General features: G+C 38.7%; 1 protein-coding gene across 6 annotated transcripts in view; it reads right to left on the reverse strand.

The window, feature by feature from the left end:
* setd5 (SET domain containing 5) overlaps nucleotides 1–20,714 on the reverse strand; it is a 39,183-nt gene that overhangs the window by 12,687 nt on the left and 5,782 nt on the right. For 3 of the 6 annotated variants that reach the window (XM_067504800.1, XM_067504799.1, XM_067504802.1), the window contains exons 2-9: nucleotides 3,745–3,985; nucleotides 2,859–2,958; nucleotides 2,241–2,491; nucleotides 2,112–2,170; nucleotides 1,801–1,988; nucleotides 1,607–1,645; nucleotides 1,200–1,490; nucleotides 55–203 (exon numbers count right to left, since the gene is read on the reverse strand). In XM_067504800.1, coding sequence (XP_067360901.1) covers nucleotides 55–203; nucleotides 1,200–1,490; nucleotides 1,607–1,645; nucleotides 1,801–1,988; nucleotides 2,112–2,170; nucleotides 2,241–2,491; nucleotides 2,859–2,958; nucleotides 3,745–3,815 — 1,148 coding nt within the window. In that variant the 5' untranslated portion in view covers nucleotides 3,816–3,985. Of the gene's footprint in view, nucleotides 1–54; nucleotides 204–1,199; nucleotides 1,491–1,606; nucleotides 1,646–1,800; nucleotides 1,989–2,111; nucleotides 2,171–2,240; nucleotides 2,492–2,858; nucleotides 2,959–3,744; nucleotides 3,986–20,714 lie in introns of those variants that run through there. The other 3 variants (XM_067504801.1, XM_067504805.1, XM_067504803.1) reach the window with 2 other exon arrangements.

The following is a 20,714-nucleotide window of genomic DNA, read 5'->3' on the forward strand; positions in this document are numbered from 1 at the left end:
TTTAAAGCATGTAACAAGCTTAACTGGCATCATTCATACACTTTTTCTGCTTACTTTTTGAAGAAGTGCCCATTGACTTCAAACTGTTGTTTGAGCATGACCTTTCCTCGATATTCAATGATAAGGGTGTCTGGTTCCAAGTTCTTGGCTGCTCGGAGGATCTTCCTGTGTTTCTGCACTCGTGTTACCCGCCCCAACTGAAGCTACAAACAGAACATCAAATATAATATTAAATTATGGAACTGCAACTGCCCAAAAACCCAATGCCAAAGAACTGATGCAATTCACAGTATTATTCAGTTGACAATAAACTTGCAATCTCTGATTTTCCATTTCGATTTTTAAGTGATGGATCTTCCAGTCACTCCAAAGTGTAGAAAATACCCTTGAGACTTGGCAGATCACACTGCTAGTTTCACCCGTACTGTGACATAAACTGTCACTTCAAAACTTGTTCAGATTCTACTCTAACCCTATTTTATTGCAGTTTCCATTTTAAATGTCTAAAATTGCCATGTTCAGCCAATAATCTACTCTCGATGTCCCATTATGGCAAAGTCAAATGCTGTTATTGTGTAAATATAATAAATATCTCTTTAGAATTCTAGTATTCTTTAGTCCATTTAGTCATTAGCAAATGCTTCACCTAGGCAAAGACAAATAAGGCACAAAACAGCAAAATCAGCTTGAAAGCTTTTACCACCATTGTGAGCACACTGAGTTAAAGAGTTTTGTTATGTGGTGTGGGGCCCACCAGGTGTTATTCCTTGGCTAAGTGCAATGCATGAGGGAAATTGTATACAAAGGTGTTCAGGTCTTCTTGGGTGTCATTTACTCTCACAATGTATTCGAGGAAATTTAAAACGGTAAATTAGAGTTCCCTTCATACCTGGTTACAGCATCTCAGTATTCCTAAGGAGTGATCCATACACCTTTGGACAGTTATTCAGGCACTGATACTGGCTTTCTATATATGCACTTATCTCATGCGCATAAATCAACTCCAAACATTGGAGTAAATTGTAATTTGTAAGCATGGAATAACATTTTGAGTGCTTAGTGTAGTACAATTCCGCATACATATGTGTTTTTGTTCTTCCTTAATAGCTCTAAACATTTAAAATTCAAGAAAACAAATATATATTGTTTTATATTGTTTCCAAGTACACTAGTGAGTTTGGATGGAGAGTCAGGCTGACCTGCATCTGTGAGCCCAGGACTGTGTTGTTACAGGCCAGCTCAGTGCGGTTAATAGTGTCCATAGTTTCGACTGAGGCATGTATTGGTGTGGTGGAAGGAGGCATTGTGATGCAGCTTTCGGTCTTTGAGACTGTGGTGCTGGCAGCCCGGTGAAGCTGCAGCAATGTCTGAACATCAGCGCTGTACTGGTTGGCTAGAGCCTCCTCATACTCGTCTGTCCACTGGCGGATCCTGCTTTCCCATCCCTCTGCGGTGTTCTCATCCAGTACATTGGCGTCCGTTGTTGAGTTCTAGGCAAAATATTAGATGGAACTGACTGTGAGAGTAGAGCGTTTTTTAAGAAAGAGGAAAACACTGTGATAACACATATGCATAACTTTAGATAAGTAATTATCTCTAATCTTACCTTCATCCTCATAGACTTCCTAGAACCCTCTCTGAAAGCCTAAAGGTGACAAATTAACACAAGATCAATACAATGACATTTGGAGCAGCCACTGTTCTACAGTCAAAAACAGTAGAAAGCTTGTTACAACCTCGATATTGGGTCTGTCGAACTCTTGCTAGACATATCTACTCTGCTTCAAACTATTTGCCAACCTTGACTTTCTTGCCCTTTGGTGTTCCACGGGCCTTTTCTGTGCTCTTCTTTCTCTTTTTGGATTTGCTCCTTTTGACCCGGTTGACAGTGAGTTTGATGCTTGTGGGCGTATGCTGGGTGGCAGTGTACGAGATGGTCGAGGGTGAGACCTCTTCATCGCCACTCTCAGTTGCACTGCTCTCACCCGCTACCCCCAAAAAAATAATACAGCGATCATCAGGTGACGTGGTTGGGAAAGAACATCTTACAGTAATTCTCAAACTTCTCTGAAGAGTAATGTTAGGAAATTAAGATATGAAATCAAATGTACCCGACACATTTTCTGATTTCCTGTGTTTTCCTTCTGCTCCTTTCCTCCTGTCAAGTCCCCTGCAACAACAATTACAGATTAGCATTTAAAAACAGACAAAGGTCAAGTTAAAAATCTTCCATCTCTCACCTGCAGTAGTCGCATTTGATAAGAAGGCCGTCCGGCATCATATTGCAGTGACACCAGCTGGACCCATCCTCTTCTGAGGAGCTGTCGCTGTCAGCTGTGTCATCAGTTTCGTGATAGCGCGAGCTGTGTACCACGCCGTTGAGATCCATGCGAGGTATGATGGTGTGGGAGGGCGGGGAGGCGGGTGGGGTGGGGGGAGGGGGCGCGCCATAGTTGTGATCCTGACAACATACAACGGAAGACTGTTGCATCTTCAAACAACGGGTGGACAGGCAAAAAAGGAAAACGGAAAATGGAGACGAATGAAAATGAGGGCAAAAAAAACAGGTATGTGAAACAGTACAGCTGTTAATAACGGAAGTAGTCTGTGGTTACAGAAGCCTAATAGGACAGACATTTATTAATTTAATCCAACTAGAAGCATGAACAATCCTTAGTTTTAACAGCTTTTCTATTTTAACGGAACAAGGAAAGCTTAGAAAACAGAAGATTGGAAAGATTTGATTTGATTATTTTAGCTTGTGTTTTGGCATTTTAACTTGGATTAATACAATTGTTTTAAAAATTTTCATACAATGACATGCAACTGATGATTGGAGAAAAGTGGTATGAACTCACAGCATATGGTAATCCCCGATACCCATGACTCTGTGCGCTCCCACAGCTATGGCTGTAGTTTTTCTCATTCACAGCAGGGCTTGCTTCAACTGACTCAGGACTGAAAAGGTTAAAAAAAAAAAAAAAAAAAAAAAGGAAAACGAGGAAATGATTACAAATAATGTTTACAAACAATGGTTCAAATGGTAAATTGGTGTAGCGTCATCATTAAAAGATATGAGTCCATCACTAGGTGGCGCCAACATCCTGAAGTTGCTCTCCAGCCTAAGAGAACCAATTTAGGACATGGAATGTCAGCGGCCATTATGTTATGCAACTCCTTTTGCCCTTTAGCTGAGGTTTGGCCAGACGGTGAAAACAATGGCCTCTCACACTGTCCTCCAAAATGATGTCAGAAATATCAAAAAGGCAAATTCCCAGAGACACGTGATGTTGACTTTTCTCAGAATTAGGGCAGTTGTCCACGGACCACAGGGTCAGTGGTTCGATCCCCGGTCCCAGCTATATGTGGAAGTGTCTCTGGGCAAGACACTGGTCCAAGCCCGGTAGAAATTGGGGAGGGTTGCATCAGGAAGGGGATCCGACGTAAAAAAAAACAAAAAAAAAAACATCATGCCAAATCAACGTGCGGAACACCCCTGGCGACCCCTGAAGGGATAAGCCGAAAGCCGTTGACCTTTATTGAATGCAGACTGGAAACACTGGTTGTCCAATTGTTTTTGCCCCCCACAGAAGGAGGACCTCCGACGCTTTCCTCTCATTTGCAACTTTTGACAGCTGTTCTGCATCAGCAATGCTGCCATGTCTACAGAAAGCATCGAGTATGCCAAAGAGGTTTTCATTATTCTACAAGATGAGAGCATCTATTTGGTTCGGGGGTACTTACTCTGATCCAGCAGCCATATCGGAGTAAGACGTCTCAGGTGTAGTGACTCCCAGCGTGATTACTATGCTCATGACGTCCGACACAGCAACGCAAGGGGGGAGGGGGGGAGGGGAGGGAAGGGATGGGCAGGATGGAATGGGGTTAGGAGGATAGAAATCACAGGGTCCCAACTACAGCAACAGACCACTCCAGAGGTGGGGTGCCGCTGAGCCGTAGCCTACGGCTCACGGTCATGGGGGACCTAAAGGGAGAGGAGAACATAGACAGATTAACACAAACACAGCCTGGAGATTCATCTATTAGGTAAACTTGTATTTTTAAGGGTGACCTGGCCAAGACCTGTTAGTGTTGCTAGCAGATCATTCAACACAAATACTAAAATTAATGCTTGAATGTGGCAAGGCTTAAATTAGCAACCACATTATTACCATTTTACAACAGACATATATATAGTGTGGTTGCACGAATGTGGAATGGCACCGTTTGTAACCGTTCTTCACCAAAGTCACATATTAACAATATTTTTGTCTTTGTCTTTAATGAACACACCCATTAAACATACAAAGACGAACCACCTTCTCAACAATAACAACCAAGCGCTTTCTTTAGCTGTGGATTAGATCTGCACAACGTTCAGGAGCACTTTTGGACCATTCTTCCTTACAGAACTGCTTCAACTCCGCAATTTTAGGAGTATGAACAGCTTTCTTAATGTCCTTCCACAGCATTGGGTTGGGGTCTGGGCTCTGACTGAGCCAATCCAAAAGGCAGATTTTGTGTCTCCAAATTTCCTAGTAATGGAAATGGAATGGTTTGAAAATATTGAATTTGAAAAAACCTACCATACATATACATGTAACATATCAGTTACATTTTTGCATTTCTTGTTACAGACGTGTTGGTAACGTCAAATTTTAAACAATTCATTCTTTCATTATTCTTGACGCTGACCTAAAACTATTGTCATGTTCCCCTGAATTCTTTTGGTGTGCGCCAAAGAATCAATATGAGAAGCAGTGAAAACATCCTAATTGTTGCTTATTCTGAAAAGACGAAGATAGTTTAAGGAGGTGGGTTTTGGCAGCCCACAAGTTGATGCTTCATAAATTACCTTCTCTATTGTTATCCAAAAACAATTATAAAGCCCATCAGCCACACACACTACTCTTCTGGCTGACATATTCTTCATAAAAGCTTGGTCAAAAAATGTTTTTAACAGAGTTAAAGTGAATGTACTGTGTACTTTTAGTAAAAACAGTGAACCTATGGTACACTTCATAACAGTATTCGACTTTAGGGAATACCAGGGTATGAAGATGAAATAAGAAAAATATCATTTTTTTCATAGTTTTTGGGTACTTATTAAATAATTACATGACGGGTGCAAATACGAGGGTAAGAAGCGCCACTTTAAATTATAGTCCTTACTACTTAGTACCTACTGTATAACAACGTTTGGAAAAGGAGTTTACGGTCAATTTTTAGATAAAATATTTAATATTCATATTTATTTATTAATACATTATCAAGAATACTTAAGTTCAACTGATTTAAATTGGTTTTCCATGCTTTGAGACAATATATATACACAATGGTTAGGCAAACTTCAAAGGCAGTTAGACTTAAAATCTTTGGAAGCAGTTATGTGATGTTAATGAAGTTTTCACCGAAGCAATAATTTTTTAAAAGTATAAAAGTAAACAAATCTTAAAAACTATCAAAGATATTAAACAGCCTTATACAGGCAAAAATGTCCTTTATAAGCTGAACGTTATTAAGTTTGAATGGTGTTTCCAGATGAAAGCAAGCTGAAGTAGTTAGGCGTCAAAAAACGCACAGAAGACGGCAGTCAGTAAAAACTAGAAAAAGCATTTCCGAAAAGAAAATGCACTGTGCACAAGGGTTTTAAGGTTTTGCAAAAATAACTGAAACAATGTTGCTTCCGCAAACATCAAAGCCAGTTAGCTTCACAGGCAATTATGTGCCGTCATTGATGGTGTCATTGATGACGTTATCAAAGCAAATCATTTTAAAAGTATAAAATTCTTGAAAAGGGGGCCTGGCCTGTCTTCAGTTTAGTGCACTTCATTCACTTTAAAGTTGCATTACTTATATAAAAACACAAGATGACAGCAGAAGAGTCTCAAAATATAGGTGGTCCATAAGGGGGTTGTGAATTTAAAAACACTCAGACCCCAGAACTCACAGGAAGTGTTTTTTCTACAATAAAAGCAAAAGATAAGGAGGGAAGAATACCAGATCGATCCAAAGGATGACAAGTACTTCATGCCTTATTTTAAATACCATAACTCTCCAGTTAAAATTTCAGGCTTGATATGAAGCTAAAAACCTTTTAACTACTAAAGTGTAAAGCTTCTCAAAGACATTTTAATTACATTTAGATTGTGTCCCCTTTATACAGTATGCAGCTGATTGTGTGTTAAAAAAACCCTCTTGGCGTGAAAAAGTTTTAAAAATACTCTTCGACTTTCTCCACATAGGCTTCAACTTTAACATGATTTTTTTTGTAATAGTAGTAGTATTTCATAAATTCTACAATTCTTTCTGGGGCGTGACTTAAACTTTGCACTAAGCTTACACTTCTTCAGTTTCAGAATCAGAAATACTTTATTCATCTCCGATGGGAAATTGCTTTCGTGACAGATGCAAAAGGATTTAAGGCTTTTCATTGTTCACTATTTCATGTTACAAATCAGTTAAGCTCGAATTTTGCTTTTTTCTATATTTTAACATATTTCGTGTAGTTGCACAGTAGTTACACATAAGTATTCGCACCTATTATGTAACTATTTAACAAGTACCCCTTAACTACAAAATACCTACGCTGCAGGTACTTGTCTTATTCTCATCTTGCTACCCTGTTATTCCCCATAGTTTGCATATTGATATCAAGTAACAACAAATATATATCCATAGGTACTGTGGAGGTACACCATTGTTACTAATAAGTACACAGTTAGTCACTGTACTTACCCTGTAAGTCACAGGCCGTAATCTAAAGCATTACTGAAACATGTCACCCAGTGGAGCATTGTGCCTGAGACAATTGACTATTGGTTTTATTGCCTGTACGTAAATTGTTAAAAATAGGATCAGTTTTGAAAATGACTGAAGTTGTCCTTTAAGAGTTCTGCAGTAGAAATCTGTGTAATCTGTGCTTTTTGACATCTATGCCGCCCTAACATTTGTGACTTCCACATTGGACTACATAAACATAATCTTTATCTGAACTGCATAAACCTGTTTTAAATGTTCTAGAATGATAAATACCCTCAGTTTATGAGGATAATCAACACCCCTACATTGTCGTTTATGGGAACCTCAGTTAGATAAATGTTTTATCACAGTAAGAAGGATTTCATCTGTGGACCTTTGGATCTACTATCAAGATTCACTAAACTAAAACAAAAAAATTTAGCAGAACCAATAGTGGTATTAGAGGTGCTAAAACGGTTACAAAATGTTTGCAGTATATCCGTCAGTGACTTGTGATTTGAGCAATACTGTACTGTGACAGAAATAAGTGGAATTAGTTATGTTAAAACATCTTTATAAACCTAAGTTCTTCATCAAATTGGGTTTAAACAGACCACACTTTGATGCATTGTAAAAAATAAATAAATAAATAAAAGCCCTGGAGGTAGAAGGAAATACGTTGTTTATATTGCACCGAGAACATGCCCTTGAATATTTGTGATTGGACACAACTGGAGGATGAAGTGTCCAATCACAAACATTCAAGTGCATGTTCTCGGTGCTATGGTACCAGCCCTGCTGCATTAAATGCACTTCCACACTGAAATGAATACAAAGGGCTATGCTCATTACACATACTGAATCTCTATATGTGGCTTTATATGCAGGTCAGTCAAGGAAACTATCGCTACAATTTAAGATGAGAGACTGTGATAGCCACAGGATCTAGATATTTTATTGTTATATGCAAGAGAAGATGATACTGAATGGCAAACTACATAAATACACTGAGGTGACTTTAGTGGTCACTGAATTTTTCCCTTTTCTTACCAATTAAGAAATACAATATAGAAGCTGCTGTGATGAAATATGACCAGCTTTTTCCTAAGTCGCATCAGCTTTATGCTCATGAGAAAATGGTTTTCCAAGAAAACAACACCATCCCCACTGTGAAATATAGGAGGATTAGTTATGTAATTAGGGTGTCTTGCTGCATCTTGAATCATTGCAGGGCACTATGTAATTACATGATAATCAACACAGTCTGGAGAGGAACATACTACCGTATCAGAGAGCTCTGTCTTAGTCACAGCTCATAGCAGCTACTAGAAAATAATAGCCCTAAACAAATGTCTAAATGCACAAACACTTGATTATTCTCAAGCGGCCTACTACGTATCCTGATCTTAATTCATCTGAAACTCTATGGAATGAGTGGAAAATCACATTATGATTATGGTTATGAGAGGGGATCCATCTAACCCATCTCCAAAAAAAGGAAGCAGTTTGCTAATGAGACCAAAGGATACCAAAATACCAGTTCCTAAGTGTACATGTCTTATTAAGAGCTACAAAAAACAAAAACAATGCGTTGATTGTGTCTAATCAGTCTACAAGAAAACAATACACGCAATACGTACACGCATGACTTAATAGTTAGTCACAGTCAAGTAAAGTAAAAAATTTAAAGCAATGTGTCATCTATAAAATACAGATTAAAGTTAACAGGTACTTTTGTCAGTATAAATTTATTCCAGAAAAAGGAAAAAAAAACACTTCTGCATGATAATTTAAATAAAAGGCCATAGTTTACCTGTAAAACATGCAAATGCATTTAAAGCCAATCAGCACCATCACTATGCCATTTCAACAATAGCAGACCAACTTGAGTACAGGTACAACTGGAAAATTCTACTGTAGCCCATTGTTTACCCGCTTCCAAATCATTGGGATTTATGTGTCTGACATTTGGAGTCAACATACAGTATTATTTCAGACAGCGATTAATCAGAAACACTGAAGCTGCTAAATATTAACCCTGTACTGAAACTAAAAGTGAGGGCATGCTGCAAAGTGCAGGGACTTGTGCAGAGGTCAAGACAGCTATGTCAGTGGAACACTGACAGAGGTTTGTCATGACCACGACCAACACTAAGCAGGAAAACATCGTCCTTAAATGCCTAATGGGTATGAGAAAAAAACTGCTGACTCATGTTGACAATGAATGCGTTTATATGGTAAGCAATAGAAGGCATTTTATTGTCTAGGTTTAAAATAACATGATATGGACATGATGTGATTGACCATATATACAGAGGATTCCAGCATGGAGGGGACAGGAGGATATTTAAGAGCAGAAAAACAAGCAGGGCCTGTGCGGCACCAAACACTCAGCCTACACATAGGGATGCACCGATTTAGAGAACCAGCAGGAGGCGCTTGCATCTCAGGCACCTAACAAGGGTGAGTCATTCAACATAAGGCCCAGCCCTCCTGTCATGTGACCACACTCTGCTGAAACACTGACCCACACTCCTCTGCTCTCTCCTCCTCCTCCGTCCTCCCACCTAGCTCACTAAGCCGCCCAGGCAGACATAGAGCTAGAGGCAGCAGCAGCCACGGCTGCAGGAAGAAGAAGAGGCCCTCCTGCGGTCTGTTCATAAGCCGAGGAGAGAATTTGCTGTACACCAAGGTCATCCCCCGGGCAAATACATGCAAACACCAGACTAACTAAATGTGCCAAATACACATCCATAAAAGCCAAATATTGCTTAGAGAACAAAAAAGAACCCTAATGTTCAAACACAGGTTAATTGACTAAAACCATTTTGAATTAGCAGCAACTGGATGCATGACATTTCTGTAGTGGTCCCCTGGCTACAGCAAATGCTGCACTTGCTTTCTAGCACCAATGCAACTACAAGATGACTGGGGACTTCCAATAATGTCAAGGTCAGTATAACAATGCTCACTGACAAAACAGGAATGTCAGCCCCATTCAGCTGGATACACATAGGTAGGTAGCAACAAGAAATGTCAGCTAGCCATTGGTTACAAAAGTTTCACATTCTGCTATAAATTAAATGACCTCAATAAGAACACACACATACAGAGGAGGATACAAAGATACTAAAGGGCAGATTCATGTTTCAGGAAACAATAAATAGAGTTTGGTTATTCAAGATCTGTTCCTCTTTAAGTGTGACTCATTAAATACAAAAAAAGAGAACAGTGAAGGGGTAACACATTTTTAACATATTTAGATGCAGAGGCCTCTACTACAACCTATAATACTCCATCCAGATTTTTTTTCCACAGGACCAATAGTAGTTCATTATTCCAGTGGATGATCACTGTCTAACAAAAATAGCCTCGCTCATAGCTAACTCACAAAGGGACTCACTATTTGGGCCAGACAGTGAACTAGGTAGGTAAATTCCGTACGAAGAAGGAAAGCCTTTCTTTACCTCCTCCACCACCTCCCGCCCTTCCTTGTTTGTTCCTCTAGCCATGAATACTGGGCTCAAATTACCAACAGGCTCAACAAAGTCTTTTCACTTCCACTGGAACAGAGGCCATTTTGGAGAAAAGTCCATGGGGGAGGGACATACACACAAAATGAACAGCAAAGAAGGCCCCCCTGTCTCTTATCAGCTGTCGTACAACTCACATTTGTTTTGTGTTAAGGTTAAGCAGTGGCAGATTTGTATTGTAATGGCTTAAAGATGTATTCACCTTTAACATTTAAAATGAGTTTCATTTATCATTTAGGGTGAATAGGTAAAAGCACTTGGCTGTTTTTGATTAGGCTGTTCTCTGGGGATGGTACCGTTAAAGTTCTGGCATAGCAAGGATGGCAATGTTGGGGAAAAAAAACTACTAATTAAAAGGAAAATAACAGGTTTCGCTGTACAATAACACCTTCAGAGTGATGAATCTCTTTAGAACAGTTTTTACATGCCCTGCAGCCCTGAACTTATCTACACAATATCTGGCACTGTTTCTATAATATGACTAGACCCGGCTTTGATGAGCTGTAAACAAAAACCCGTGATTGACCCAGAGTCCTTTTTGTCACACCAACTAGTAGGTGAGAACACATCTGAAACTGACAATGTCCTCAGAGTATCTACAGTTTTAAACTAATTTAAGACGTTATAAAGACTAATACTACAAATAAAAATTAGGACCAAATGTATGATGATAATATACACCAAAAGGGGGGGGGGGGGGGGGGTGAACACATCAATGTCAGTTCAAAAAGAGCAGTAAGCAGTTTTTCCTCTAGGTCTTTTTCAGCAGCTTTGCGATCACGAGACTACAATTTCAAAATAATGAACAGTGATTATATAATTTAGTCAATGTAGTAATGGCAAATGTTTTAAATTATACTATGCTTTATGATAGTTTGATTATAACTATGAGAAGTTATTATTACACAATCTGATCTAGTTGCTTGACTTTCCTTACTCCCCATCTGCCCTCTTTCTCCTGCAGCTCTTCTCCACTGCTACTACCAATTATAAGTATTAAGTAATAAACGAGCATTATAAGTTAATCATAGACTTAACAATAACTGCTCAATTTGATTCATAGCTTCCCAGCTAATCAGAATTGCTAATTTCATTAATGCATATACAAACTTGTGAAATCAACAGATTTCACAAGTTAATTTATAGCAGGTTCCAATCTTATGGATTAAATTTGTTAGATAATGCTTTTTTTGTATTGGTATTAAACATATAACATGCTCGAAGAGGCAGATATGTGGCCATTTGCATCAAATATGTCATGCCTCCACTGATGATTCAGTACCTAAAAAGCTACTTCAAAAAAGTAATAACGTAATAACGCAGCAGTCCTAGGAGGAAAATAGCCTCAATCGAGCTCGCCACCATCACCGCTGTGTCGCCTGTTCTCCCTGGGGGAGACAAAGGGGGTGTTGGTGGCAAGTGCTGGGCAGTAGCCTACTGAGATCAATCCTGGCTGCGCAGATCTCACAGTGGTGAAGTCAGGTCAACAGATGTAGTTTTTAAAAAACTGACTATATTAATCTAAATGGAGTCTTCCTTTAAACTCCCCTTTACACTGCATTGGCTTATAAACAATAACCCTTTTCAGCTTAGAAATGATCTACACAGTAGTATATGCTAAGAAAACGTTGACTGTTTGTAGTTCCTGCCCTGCGGACATGAAAAACGGGGAACATCCAGTTATAATCTAGCTCCAAGAACTATAAAAAGCTCCTCAAGTCGAAGAAGTCTAAAATACATCCGTCGTATTATCCTTTATATTAATTGTTTTAACTTCAGGAAACATTAAAAGGAAAAAAGAAGAAACTAGCTGCTGCAATATTTTAAGTGATGGCTTAGCCAGCTCAAACACCAGCTCTGAACCCCATCGAGTTGCTGTGAAACAACATAGACCAAAGCGTTTAGGCACAACACACTTGAATGCCGCAAATTTGTCTGGCATTTTTTGCTGCTAAGGGCAGTTTTCTGTTTAATTTAGTTTGCGTTCCAATGTGTTTAAAGAGGAATTGTTACTTTTTTGATCCATTTGTGAACCATTTAACAGTGTTTGATCTAATAAAACGAACAAAAAATAACAGAAAGACAAAGAAGTTTATGTGTTTAGATTTTTGCTATTCATCATGTGTTTTTTGATCATTGCAGATATTAGTTCCTGTATAAGTACGGGCTAAACTGAGTGACAGATGTGTACAAAAATATACAAAGTTGACCACACATCTTCATATCCCCAAAATGTTTAAATTAATAGTTTATTATTATCTACAACAGAGGTATGAAACAGCATACCTCTGTCGTAGAGAACCAGATTTGACCCCTAATCATAACATTTTTGGATTCTCTATTATATTGCAGTACTATTAGCAAACAACATGGCCACGATCCTAGGTTTAGTTATTTTATTGGACTTTTTTAAATAAAAAAGAATAAAAGCCAACTTTAACACTAGGGCAACTGTGGGGTTCAATGTCTTGCTCAAGGACACTTCGACTTGTAGCTAGGACGACCAGGAGTAGAATCACTGCCCTTGTGGTTAATGGATGTCTGCTCTACCAACTGAATGTATGCATACACATACACAAATGTAGATACACCATTTGGGTTAAAACACCATGTTCATGCTCAGACAGTGTCCACCTGTGCCTTTCCAAACCTCCACAACACATCTAGTCCAATGAGATTACAGCAGCCCCCTCAGTCTGCCCCCGCACACATGCTTGCTGTACAAGGCAGGATATGAATATATCTGCCATTTCCCAGCACTAGGCAGGTCGGGCTGCACTCTGAGCTTCAGGAGGAGGAAATTGAAGATGAAGAATAGGCAAATCAATAGGGCCTGGCTTTAAAACAAATGGAATATGTGGCCAGGGAGAAAGCAACACTTATTGTATATCTTATTTCACACTCACCCAAACAGCTTTATAATATGGCAAAGATGAAAACACAAAAAGACAGGAACACAGGCGACATTATACTAGGAAAAATGAAATTATAAGCTAAATGTTTGGCCAGTGCTTTATATGTCACAAGTGGAAAAATAGGGATGGAACAAGACTGCAGTATCAGTCTTGCATTATGTACTTTCTGATATCAGTCAGTCAAACAGCCTGAGCACAATCAAGGAGAGGCAAAATAACGAGAAGTGCAAGCACCCACGCAGCAAAAACATTACTTCCATCAGTAGCTTATCCAAACTGTGATGGTGTCTTCCAAAGACTCTCAAATACACTCCAAAACATATCTTAATTGTGGAGAGGTGCTGTAAACTCCCATGAGGCAGACTCACAGAACAGCACCAACGGTGCCAACCTTTAAACATTAACGTTTAAAGGTTCATGAGTGAGGCTTAGCCTCTTAACCGAGAAAGTCAAATCCTGTGCGTCACACGCTGATCTGAAAAGGTACGTTCAGCTTATCAATGAGCATTTTCAAATTTGTAGGTCCGTTTGCTCTGGCCCGAAACAGTGGAACATTTCGCGACACATAAGAGAAAAAAAAATAGAGACAGGGAAATTGCCTTATCTGGATGTGGAGCAAGACATGACAAGTAACTGGCGGAAATAGATCTTGTTTGGTAATTCCTGAGCGAAAAATTGTTGTTATCATAGTATTTATCTGGACAATAAACCAGAACAAAACCGTTTCATATGAGAAGATGAGTTGCCAACTAGCTCTATAGCTAGGTCTGATCACATTCTCACCAAAAAGGAGCTGGAACTCCAGAGTTCAACTGGATCAAGAACAAATAGAGTAACCGGCCTTGGTATAGCTGTTTTAAACAGTAACCAAGTGTAACTGCCGTGTTGTGTGTAAACCACCACCCAGGAGGAAAACGAACCAGAGTTCAATTCAAGCGGATTAACCAAGGTAGGTTTCAAAACACCACAGTATTTAAATGCTCTAGGTGGAGCGACTATGAGAAAACATTCTTAATATAGACAGACACACTAGTTCTTCCCCTACATTGATCAGGGCCAATGAGACCTCGCCCCGCCATGCAATACACAATAGGTGTATGAACTGGCTCTTTTTACATTGATGAATTGAAAGAATTGATTAGAGATTGATGTTGACTTGCTAAAAGCGGTATGATTTGTCCGTTGCGGTCCTAAATCGTACCACTTAATAGCCCCTCCTACCCAGCCTGGTGAGAGTGAGAGCAGCGGAGGAGTTACAGTGAGTGTGTGATAGTTATACAGAGATTATGTTCTAAAACACAAATAAACATGGTCACACCTCCACAGAAACTTGCAGGAAGGACTTTATGAGTACAACTCAAGTGCACATTTCTTCTGTCTGCTCCCCCGTGGCCTCTTTGCTCTGCAGGTGAGTGCGTTTGTGTGTGGGGCCTACGGTCAGACAGATACTAGATAAAGTTAATGTTGACAATGCAGAGCTGGTTTAGTCCATGCATATGCAAAAGTAATTCAAACTACCCATGGTAGGGTCCAATTTGTTGGCCTCGTAAATTCAATACACATTTTTAAATAGGAATGTGTTAAACTTATTTTTAATTGCATTTTTTTTTTAATTTAAAGTTATAAATTGTCTTTCATAACTCATATAATCTTAATTGTTAGGAATATTCTTTTGTATATCAGCATAAACAGCCATTTTGAAGAGGAACATTCCAGAGGGCTTTATGTGACACCCCTAGTAAGACTATGCTCTATACTTCATTAAGAGAGAGCATGAATCCTTAAAGTTAAACAAACATGTTGTGCCTCCTTGCTTTATAACTATATAAATCATAATTATTAAAAACAATCAATGTGTAAAAGTACACAATACTATTTTAGGCCATTTTGCTCAGTCTCTCTAGGACATGTTATTTAAACAGACAGGGCTTCTAAGCAGTCTACCATCTGATCCTGGCACATGAACTAATCAATCAAGCCCTGGCGCTTCCAATTAGTCTATTGGGCATTTTTAAGCATTCTATGGGCAACATGTATGGAGTGCTGAATGGCACCAAGTGTCAGGGGCGGTGAGTCTTAATGAGAGCATCAGCATCAGCTGAGCAAATCCAGTGTGTACTGGTTTTAACAGTACTAAACTATGTCAGCAGCCAGCACAGAGCAACAGTAAGTCAAAGAAAACAGCCAGTCTGTCAACGACTGCACTGATTAAGGCTAAAGATTGGCACACTCAGTTGAGTTTGTAACACTATTCCTGTAATGCTTCCATTTGTACAGCAGCTTTTAGAAGTTGTATAAGCTTATATCTTCATGTTCTATTCTGTGAATGCTTAAGGTGCAGGATCATTTCCAGTTTTCACTGATGTCGGCAATATTATTCATCTGTTGAGCGTTGGACTTTAGCTAGTAAAAATACTACCCAACCATTGTTACTTCTCACCATGACCATTGCTTTTATAAAGATGTTGTGGCTGCTAAGTGCTCATGGAAAATTCACATCCATTATCAAAATGCTAGTTATGTGTGTGTCACTAACTCCACCAACCATACAGCGTATAGTCTGTTCTTAAAAACTAACAGTTGATTGGTTAGAATTGGGTTTCTTCTTTGCTTATGTGTGCTATCATTTAATTTTTTATATGGTTTTAATTGTGTATTTAGATTATATTACCATGCCCTAGTACATCACGTGTTAGCCCTTCCTCAGGCAGAGCCCATATTAGCAGCTCGGGGAGGCTTTCTGTAAGTAAATGGTAAATGTTCTGCACTTATATAGCACTTTTCTACCTATTGGCACTCAAAGCACTTTACACTGCTTCTTAATCACCCATTCACACTCACAATCACACACACACACTCATACACCGATGGGGGAGCTGCTATGCAGCTGGACAACACTCACCGGGAGCAACTAAGTTGGGGTTCAGTGTCTTGCTCAAGCACACTTCAACATGTGACTGGAGGAGGTGGGGATTGAACCTGTGAGATTGGTGGAAAACCGCTCTACCTTCCTGCGCCACAGTCGCCCAGTGTTTTTAATGTTGCTCGTTGGATTTGCTGAGCACTTTGTGAATCTCTGCTCTATGCACTTTGCATTTTTGCATAGACATGTTGAACACCTTCAACTCAAAAATGTTCAACTTATAGTGAGGAAACATCTAATGTCATTAACATTTTTTTTTCGTTGTAGAGATTAAGAAGCCCAACCTTTCATTCTAAAAGAATACATGAAACGACCATCCATGCAAAGCTCCTGGATGAGCGAATGGTACTCCCATTGATCCCTTTCTCATATAGCTAAACAGGTATTATCTACTCTAAAATCTGGACTTATAGCGGCCACAGATACAAAATAACAGTTCATTTTACCTCAGTGATAAAAAATGTCAGAGATTCCAATTCCTCTATCTTTTACTATCCTTTGTGTGCAGGCTTTATATTATAACAAAGTTATACTGCATTTTCATTGAAGCTTTAGCATTAGCTACCTGTTAACAATACCAAGTGTAGATCACATGCTATTTGAAAGCATTTAGAGCTCAATTTGCAATTACTATGGATAGGTGGTCTTTTGTGTTACGGTTGCACAGCTTCTCCTGGTGTGATAATTTTCAATGTTTACATTACAGAGAAAAAGGAGAGTGGCCTCGCTAGTGATGTTTTCCTTTAGTAATATGGCACATATGGGCCAAAGAGAACAGCATATAGTTCATACAAATCTATTTTTGAAGACAGAGAAATAATTTGAATTAGAAATTGTTAAGAACACACACAAATAATAAATGAAATATATCACTAAGCCCACGTTGAATGTACATCTGTACCTAAATATTGTTTATTTTGTTAATTATTCTCTAAATTGTCTCAATTAATTGATTTTTCTATTGATTATTTTTCCATTAAACTCCTTATTTTAAATGAATAAGATAATATTATAACAATATAAAATAATTTATTTAAAATATGTAATCTATCAATCATTTATATTATAAAATGAATATAATATAATAATTCAAAGTATGCATTGCAGGGCATTATTCCTCCCCCCACAAATAGGCCAGACCTAACTGGCAATCTGTGTTTTACAGACTAATATAAAGTCTCTCCACAATATAATTAAAGCAAGAGCTCGTTACATTCAATTCAAAGTAATGTGGTACAATCTGCATTCCTCAGCAAACTGTTCACTTTACCTTAAATACTATAACAACAATAATATCAGTTTGACTTTTTAAAAATTCATATTCATACTATCAGCAGATTTTTTGATCACTTTGTGGTCTCATTTATATCTTAATCTTGATTCTATTCAGCAGGGTGCAGCAGTGAAATGCTGACATTGTACTTTGCTTTAAGAGAAATAACTCACTTCCAACTTTATCCTGTTTCTGTACCAATGTCTGCAGAGGTGGAAGGTGAGATATCATGAACATTACAAATGGTTATATCAGCTAAGGTAGAATATAATATTAAGACTGACTAATTAGCTGGCAACTAAATAGAATGAAACTTTTTTCCTTATTATTCTGTCCACCACAGTACATCACTGAAAACTGGCAACATAACAATCAAAACAATCTCAATCCTGTCTTTACTACAGTCATTCAACGGCAACACAAAAAACAGCCTGCAAACCAGAATCAACTCCCCTGAGTCTGAACACAAACTGGATTATTTACTGCAGGACTGGATAAGACTCACTTACTGTAGTTTGAGCCCAATAAATTTATAATTTAATGGGAATTTATCCATCCATATCTACAACAGCAAAGTCACCTCACAGACCCAATGATATGACCCTAATCAAATGGAAACTGATTTAGGAAGAATGATGACGTACACCTGCCAGTTTTAGAACTGTTGCCGTCTCTGCACCAGAAGCTGGGGCACATTAGGGTGAACAGGTGGATGTAAGCTAACGTGTTCCTATTGTTTGATTAATGAACAAGCTTGTTTTGGTGAACACATGACTGTGGATGTGGAACTGTGGGCAGAGCTAAAATTATCACTTTTCTGCACGTTTCTGATCATTTAACTAGTCATTTCTTCTTATAGATCATTAATTGGCGGAGCTTTTTCGTGCCAGTACCCGAACGAGCACTGATGTTGCCCTGTCTAGTGAAGGAGTAACTTTCCTTATATTGTCTGCTCCCTCTCTGCTGCAGACAGGGACACTTGGCTGAGCTCCAACCTCCCTCATAATCAGACAGAAGTGCTCCACAAGTTTCTTTTCTTATTTGCCAATCTTAGGGGTGTCTTCATTCATATCCAGTGATCTAGTAAATCTTTAACAACTGAATGCGTGCACTGTGAGGTGATTCCTATATTGTCCCAAAATTGTCCCGAATCTTTGCGTACTGTTAATTTCTAGCCCAACCTGCGATGTGTACGCACATTTGATAAATCGCTGTATTTTGGGAATCGATTACATTGATTATGACGATGCGTCTCCCCACCCCTAGTTGAATGTTTAAATAAATGCTTAGAGGTTTAGTGGCAAGGCTAAGACAGGGATTTGGTGGTTGCCTAGTTACAAACAAAAACCAACCAAAAAAACTCAAACATTTTTTAAAATTGTTGAGGCTTCAACAAAAAAAAGTTGTTTACTGTACTTAAATTAACTTATTACATATTTAAAAAGGAGAAGCAGACTTAAACCATTCCTACTGAGAAATGGCTAGTAGTTACCAAAACAGGGTTGAAAAATAAAAGTCGAACACTGGACAGATTGAGGCACTGGCCAACTATTCAAGCGACTGACAAGACAAACATTAAAAAAAAAAAAAGTCAGTCTGAACAGCATAGTGAGTCAGAAAAAGACATTAAGACACAATGCTAACATCCGGTACCGTGATTAGTATAAATGCCACTAGCATGGCCCTGGTAAGGGATTATGCACAATCGGAAAAGCAGCACCTAGATATGATGAATCAAGTTTTCCTGAGAGCCATAAACTGCAAAATGATTATAATCTTCTTAATTTCCCTTTTAATGTAAAAATCCTTAAAGAAATATTTTGAAAATAAATTTTGGGAAGATTATGCTGCTTGAAACTGACTATTTTTAATTTTACTAAATTAGTTCAGATGTATTTAAACTTTCAAACCATTTATTAGTAATTAATAAACTTAAATGTTAGTATGGGGTCGTCGATGTAAATCTGATAATTACAGCAATGATTTGCCTCTATAGCTACTGTCATACTGAGCAATCGTGCATCCTGATAATGCAGTGTAGGTCAACAACACAACACTGTCCAGCGGCCTGAATAGACCTGGGCCAGACCAGGCATGAGGAGGCACACAATGGGGAACAAAGGCCAAGCGAATGCTATAACAGAAGTGGGGGAGAGAGCAGTCGACAGCAGGGCCAGAAAATCAATCATCTGTTTCAGGACAAACAAGCCAGCCACTGTCAGTTTGAGACTCTAAAAAACGACTATGCTAAATCCTGCTGCCAATTTGGGCCTGACTACATCCTTCCAGCCTGTTTTGGTCTCTGTGTCCCCCTAAAGTAAAACTGAAAGAACACTGATTCTACAAATTTCACTAACAATACCTAGGGAAGGACATCTGGGCTCATTCACACCTAAATTATCCCTGCTTTAACTAGCATGGAGGTATGCTAGCCAGACAAGGAAATATGATCCAGGAAATGCAGTTGGAACTGGAGGAGATATTTCTGAAAATAAAGAAAAAGCTTATTGGTTTGTTTATTAGTTATTCTTATATTTTAGAGTCTAGAGGCATCATTATTATGGCTTCAACTGCTTGCTGCATCTTTCATCACAACATACTTGAGGAAAACAGCAGACATACGGCATTCATGTTGCAACCTGGAATGTATTTGCTTGGTCAACCAAAATTATCAAAGATTTTCCTTTTTTTCATGCTGTGTTAAAGCACATCCCTCATTTAAATGTATGGCTAAGGACTGTGTTTTTATCTTGAAGAACATATGTCTATGTAACCAAGGCCACAGTTGTCACAATGGTAACATTCCCTGTAAGCAATTCAACTCTTTTCCCAAATGTGGGAAAGCAATGTTTTCCAAGTGGAGGAATGAAGGCCAAAAAAAGCCATCTTGTTGTTAGATAAGCTCCTGCTCTGTCATAACATAAAGCAGAGACACCCTCTGTCTCCCACCACGTGCTTTAGCTGCATGACAAACAAATTCAGATGTAATTTCCTCTTTTGGCTGAGTCTTACTCAGGAGTGACACAAGGACTTGTCCTGGCTCCACCAGAACGAGATTTGCAGCACAGCACACGTGTAAGACTATTCAATGCAAGATTACAATCTCTGAAAAATAAAATAACAAAACTGAGGCTTGGCAGCCATTTTGAACTGCACTAGGGCTTTAAATTTACCATTCTTTTAATAGTAAAATTAGCACAACAAGCCTAAAATATTTCAACGAAAGACAAGGCAAAAGCAAGTGTGATGGCTGTGTATTAGGGGGAAAAAAACTTCAGCAAGGAACAAATCGAGGTTCAAAAAGGTTCTGAGGCAGTGTTCTATTTTAG

The sequence above is a fragment of the Channa argus genome, chromosome 5, assembly GCF_033026475.1.
Source record: "Channa argus isolate prfri chromosome 5, Channa argus male v1.0, whole genome shotgun sequence".
In the NCBI taxonomy this organism is placed as follows: Eukaryota; Metazoa; Chordata; class Actinopteri; order Anabantiformes; family Channidae; genus Channa; species Channa argus.